Source organism: Aptenodytes forsteri, unplaced genomic scaffold, assembly GCF_000699145.1.
Source record: "Aptenodytes forsteri isolate BGI_AS27 unplaced genomic scaffold, ASM69914v1 Scaffold14, whole genome shotgun sequence".
NCBI lineage: Eukaryota > Metazoa > Chordata > Aves > Sphenisciformes > Spheniscidae > Aptenodytes > Aptenodytes forsteri.
Genome location: NW_008794457.1, coordinates 228,686 through 234,568, shown reverse-complemented (window position 1 = coordinate 234,568; position 5,883 = coordinate 228,686). Strand labels below are relative to the sequence as shown.

General features: G+C 56.9%; 2 protein-coding genes across 3 annotated transcripts in view; one reads left to right on the top strand and one right to left on the bottom strand.

The window, feature by feature from the left end:
* Nucleotides 1-826: 826 nt before the first annotated feature.
* On the bottom strand, nt 827-5,865 carry ZNF319 (zinc finger protein 319). Of its 2 annotated transcripts, none has more exons than XM_009290734.1 (2): nt 5,671-5,865; nt 827-4,126 (listed from the first exon to the last, which is right to left on the bottom strand). In XM_009290734.1, exon 2 carries the CDS (start codon nt 3,777-3,779, stop codon nt 2,118-2,120), a length of 1,662 nt encoding a protein of 553 aa, XP_009289009.1. In that variant the 5' UTR covers nt 3,780-4,126; nt 5,671-5,865; the 3' UTR covers nt 827-2,117. The 2 variants fall into 2 exon arrangements, with proteins under 2 accessions (XP_009289009.1, XP_009289010.1); XM_009290735.1 differs by having other exon boundaries at nt 5,681-5,865.
* The window catches only part of USB1 (U6 snRNA biogenesis phosphodiesterase 1), a 7,141-nt gene continuing 5,866 nt past the window's right edge, over nt 4,609-5,883 (top strand). The window contains exon 1 of the mRNA XM_009290803.1: nt 4,609-4,639. Coding sequence (XP_009289078.1) covers nt 4,609-4,639 — 31 coding nt within the window. The remainder of the gene's footprint in view (nt 4,640-5,883) is intronic.

The following is a 5,883-nucleotide window of genomic DNA, read 5'->3' as shown; positions in this document are numbered from 1 at the left end:
TTAAAAGATCCAGTATGACATCAAGTTAAACTATACAGTATTTTTTAATGAATATTAACAAACTGCTTTAAAAAAAAAGCAAAAAGAAAAAAAAAGGAAAAAGAAACACAGACAGAAAACTCCGTAGGAAGTTCTACATCTCTGAGGCAGCATGAAGTAAGATAACCATCGGTCCCTCCTCCTTGCAGCAGAGAGCAAGGTCTGCTTTAACCTCCTTAAAGCTGTGCACGAAGAAGACTCAGCCCCAGGGTCAGACCTGTCACTGAACTGTCCCAGCCCCCGAAAACGCACCCCATTCCCCCTCACTGTGCTGGAAATGGAAACGAAAGCCTTTCTCCACCTTTTAGATGAGCATTCCCTACCAGCAAAGCAGGCACAGCCCAACTCTCTGCAAGGTTAATCTGTCTATACTTGCCATGGACAACATTTATTAAACTTGTCCAAATCACCCGAGCAGCACATGGGCAACTTACTGGCTGCTGTTCACTAATTACAGCTCGTCACAACACTCCTACCTCACAGGAGGGCCAGCCAAGATCACAGAAGAGCTGAGGCTGGCAGGGACCTCTGGAGATCATCTAGTCCAACCCCCTGCTCAAGCAGGGTCAGTTACAGCAGGTTGTCCAGGACCGCGTCCAGTCAGGGCTTGAATATCTCCACAGATGGATATTTAACATCTTACTATCTCCACAGACAGAGAGGGGAAGGCTGGTGGGCAACCTAGTAAGCACGCCTTCAACCTCCAAGGCATCTAACTGGCATGTAATGGGTCTCTTGGTCATCAGAAGCCAGCAAAATCCTGCAGAGGAAAACACCTGAGGCTGCATCGACCTTGCTAGGGGAAATTTATTTTTAAGTGACGTTTACAAGAACTGTGCAAAACCTGAAAAATACAGAAGAGGTAAAGAAAGAGTAAAGGGGTAAAACAGGAATCCTGCAAGATGGGGAAAAAAAGACACTCCTCCTTTACCCACTGCTAACCTTCCCCTCCCTGTGGAGCTGAGCCCACAGGCCAGGAAGGATCCTCCTGGCTTGCTCTGGTTCCCCTCCAGCAAATCAGACACCAAGCCCCTGGCACACTGCGTGGGCTACCATTGGTGATGGTAACGTCTCTAAAGTTGTATGTTATTAGTAGTGTTCGCTTCACCCTTTAGTGTTCGAACTGCTGAGATGGCCCTTTCCCTGACCCCCCTGGAGGTACGCTAACGGCTCAAGCGGTGCAAAGAGGGAAGGGGCCTGGGGGCTGGAGGTTAAGTCTTGGCAGGAGCGCTAGGTCCCTCAGGAAGCAGCTCTTAAACGCCAGGCTCTTGGCCAGGAGTAGGGCACGGAGGCTCTCCTCGCCACGCTCTCCGGTAGCGGCACAGCACTTGCTACTCTTCCCCATGCTGCTGGCAGGGACGGGGGGCGGGCAGGCTCGCTCAGAACCCTTGCAGAGTGTGACAGCCAGCGACTGCAAAAGCAGCAATGCCAAAGTGCTTTTTGGAGCTGTGCAGCCCCATGGCTTTTCCCTTTCTACACTCTAGATAGAGAGAGAGCAGGGGAGGTTGGGGCAGTCAATCAACGCTAACAATCTGAAATGGTCCTCTCAACTGAGCTTGGACCAAGAAAGTTGGGAGATCCCAGCAGCGGAAACCTGCTACTTCCTCGCCAAGCAGCGCACCCCGGGAGAAGAGAGGGCTGGCTCTGCCTTGCTCCCGAGCCCTCTCCAGGAGGAGAGTTACCCAGCCCTCCCCGCTGACCCCGCCAGGCAGGGCAGGGGAAAGAGGCTGCACGCGAAAGGCTGGTGCCCGCAGCGGGCAGCTGAGCTCCCAGCACTGGAACTGCAGGTACAGCGTGAACTACAGTCCAGGGGACACCAGGCAACTACAGGCATCATTTCCTCTCCCCACCTCCCTCCTTTCCTCTCCACCCCTTCGAGCTTTTCACGTCATCTGTCGTCCCTGTGAGACAGGTGGTGTATCAACCACAGAGGCCAGAGGAAAGTTTACCTGCCCGCCCACCGTACCTCCCCTTTCCCCCAAACGCCCTGGAGGCCATCTACAACCGAGGAGAGGGAAGGGGAGGCCGAGGCTCAGGAGCGTCACGTGTAAGCTGAAAGTCACCGAGGGGCGGCAGGCTCACGGCAAGCAGGCAGCCACCTGGTAGGCGCCCTCGGCTGTGTGCTGGACGCTGTGCTCCTGCAGCAGGCCCAAGTCCAGGAACCGTTCCCCGCACCACATGCACTTGTACTGCTGCTCCCGGGCGTGCACGCTGTGGTGCTTGTTGAGGTGCTCACGCTGCTTGAAGGCCTTCTCGCAGGAGGGGCACTTGTAGGGCTTCTCGCCCGTGTGCACGCGCCGGTGGCGCTGCAGGTCCGAGGCGTACTTGAACCGCTTTTCACAGTCGGGGCACTTGAGGGGCTTCTCGCGGGCCGGGTCGCAGCGGTGCTGCACGAACTCGGAGGAGGAGAAGAAACGTCTCTCGCAGAGCGTGCACTTGAGTGGCTTCTCGGCGCAGTGGGCCAGCTGGTGCTTCTGCAGAGCCGAGGCCCGCTTGTAGGACTTGTTGCACACCGCGCACTTGAAGGGCCGCTCCGCGTTCTGCACGCACTTGTGCCGCAGCAGCTCTGAGGACTGGTTGAAGCCTTTCTGGCACACGTTGCACTTGAAGAGGTTTTCTATGCCGTGCACATGCTGGTGGTACACCAAGTGCGAGGGTTGCACGAAGCCCTTCTCGCACAGGTTGCACTTGAAGGGCTCCTCAGCCTTGTGCGTGCGGCGATGGCGCATGAGCGCGTACTGCTGCTTGAAGCTCATCTGGCAGAGGTCACACTTGAAGGGCCGCTCTTCGCTGTGCGTGCGCTCGTGCTGCCGCAGGTCCGAGGGGCGCTTGAAGGCCTTCTGGCACTCGCCGCAGCGGAAGGGTCGCTCCCCGCTGGGTGTGCAGGGGTGCTGCAGCAGCTCCGACGACTCCTTGAAGTGCAGCTCGCAGATGTTGCACTTGAAGAGGTGCTCCCCTGAGTGCGCGTACATGTGGCGCACCAGGTGGGAGCGGTGCTTGAAGGTCTTCTCGCACACCGTGCACTTGTAGGGCCGCTCCGAGCTGTGCGTCCGTTTGTGGTGCACCAGGTGGGACGACTGGCTGAAGCTCTTGTCGCACAGCGTGCACTTGTACGGCTTCTCACCCGTGTGGATGCGCTCATGCCGGGACAGCTCTGAGAGGTGCTTGAAGGTTTTCTGACAGATGGAGCAGCTGTAGGGCTTCTCCGAGGGGTCGAGAGGCTGAGAATGCTCTGCCTCAGGAGGCTTGTACGTCTTCTCACAGATAGAGCACTTCATGGCGTTGCCGTTGTGGACATTATGGTGCTGCGCCAGCGAGGTCAGGAGGGAGAAGCCCATCTTGCAGACACCGCACACGAAGGGCTTCTGCTCCACCTGGATGCACTGGTGTTCGAGGAGGTCGGTGGCCTGGTGGAAGATCTTCAGGCACTGGGTACACTGGAAAGAGCGGTCATGGCCTGGCAAGCACTGGTGCTCGTGGGGGTTGGAGAGGTGAGCGAGGTCATGGCCACACACACCGCATTTGTGGGACGGCTCTCCAGCCTGGATGGGGGCGTGCTGGTGGTGCTGCAGAACGGGGTCCGGCTGGAGCAGGATGCCGTAGACAGCACAGCCCAAGGGGTTGTCAGCAGTGCTGGGCGGGATGGAGTGCTCTGGGAGGGCGGCTGCCCCAGCGTGGTGCTGCTGCGGTGGCGGCGGCTGCTGTGGTTGCTGCTGTTGCTGCTGCCAGCTTTCTGACATGCTTGGGAAAAAAAAACGGGATTTTAGCAGTGACAGCTTCAGCTTCTCGGTTGAAAGGGTTCAAGCAGAAACAAAAATCGAAAGTATCCAAGATCCTGATACCCCGTAGCTGATCCCCTGAAGCAGAGGACAGAAAATCCAGCCCACAGCCAGGATCTTGGGAGGCTGATCCTTAAATCAGCACAAGTTCTTTGTGGACTGGTTTAGTTTGGCTTTTTCTTTTTTGTACAAAAGAACAGGAGGCAGAAGCAAGTGCCTTGAAGACAAGAGGAGGCCCTTCTCCGTGCTGGCTGTGATGTGCTCACATTTGGGAAGGGCAAGGGAGGCAGCCCAGGGAGCAGCTCTCTCTGCAAGGAAGAAGACAGCTCATGTCAGGTCTCGGAGGAAAGATGGGCAACTCTCTAGTCAACCTCCCACCACAGCTCACTTTGAAAACTCTCCTGCGTCCCTGCAAAGCTACCAGGAAGCCAGTGTGGGGGAGCTAACCAGAACCGGAGCCCCCCCTGCTGCTGCGCGAAGCACCTGGGACAAGGCGTGCTCAGCCTGGAAAGGGTCGGGCTCTGCCCGGTCGCAGCCAGGCAGGCGTTTTGAGCCGCGTGCTCTCACGAGAGGCAGCACAACTGCCCAGGTCCCAGTCAGCTCGGCCATTACCCCGTACGCTGTCAGTCGCTGGATCTCCCAGCCCTGCTGGGGCCACTGGTTGAGAATATCGGACCCTCTGCACAGGCTGAGGTACGCCAAATACCGTGCGATCAAGAAGTTACTGGGTTAGATTTTACAGATATCAAGGCAGATCCCAACCTGATCCCACCCCAGCTGAAACACCCCCATGACGCAGTTCTGCTCCTCCTGCAGCTCGGGTATCGGGCACGTTACCCAAGGGATTTATGTAAGAGATTTCCCCCCTCTCCAGGCAGCACTTGTAGACTAGGAAGAGCCAGAGAGCTTAGGGGAAGGTTTGCCCTCAACGTTATCCTATCCGGAGACAAAACACAGAACCCGCAGGTATCGCGTGCAGCACTCTCTGTGAAGATAAAAGAAGCGTTAAAGCAATGGCTTGGCTGAACCTCCTACCAAACCATGGAATAAAAGTACACTGGAGCCGAACAACCTACACCAGAGGTGCTGCCTGGCCTTACTACAGAGCACCACAGGGGTTTTGCTCACTGAAAAGTTCCAGTCTTTCTAGAGACATCCAGTAAAACCTGGTATCAACTTAGAGAAGAGTAAAACCCATCAGTGAGCAGCAGACAGCAGCAGTGCCAACACGCCTCAAGAGAGAGGAAGGGTCCAGGCCTTGGCGAGAAGCGGCAGCTAGTGCTCCTGGGCCACGAGCCCCTAACCCCGCAAGAGCACACTCGTTCCTGCGTCAAACCGCCTGCCCTCACCCAGGGTAAGCAAAACCCTGGTCTTCCAGGAAAGCATTTGTTGTATTTAAAACTAAGCGATAAGGAGCATCAGAGAAACCCACTTCCCAGCGTCCCCACCTCCCCCAGCGCTCAGCTGAGACCGGATCATGCTCCACAAGCTTGGGCAGCCCCGGACCACTCTTCTGCCTATGGGGACACTGCATTACTTTGTCTGCCGGCACAATTTTGAGCAGTAAAATGCCCAAAGGCCCCATCGCAGCCCTGCCAGTACACAGGATCTCCTCTTTCTCCTACGTAGCTCACCTTGACTGTCGACATGAAGGGAGGGCTCGCAGTTACGATACCTAGCACCTGAGCTCGACGGGATACAACACTTGAACACAGCCCCGCCGCCAGCTTCCCCCACAGGCAACGCTAACCATGGCAGGAGCAACCCAACGGCGACGGCATCCCAGACCATCCGGCCGAATGGGGAGGGGAAGCTTGCGTCCCCCCAGCAGGGAAGAATAAGAAGTACCAACCTTGGCTTACCGAGGGCTCTGCACGGGTACCCGAGTCGGCGCCAGCTCCGAGCCTAACTCATCCCTCCGTGGGAGGTGGGAAGCGACAACCATTTAAGGAGAGAAGACGGGAAAGCAGAGGTACTTTCAAACTGGAGAAGCGGCCCACGGCACGGCCCGCTCCGGCATGGTCCGGCCCGACTCCCGCCTCCCCCTGGCCCCACTGTCCCCGGG

What these genes read in the sequence shown, in the direction of transcription:
- ZNF319 (XM_009290734.1), bottom strand. Translation starts at nt 3,779, where the DNA reads ATGTCAGAAAGCTGGCAGCAGCAACAGCAGCAACCACAGCAGCCGCCG.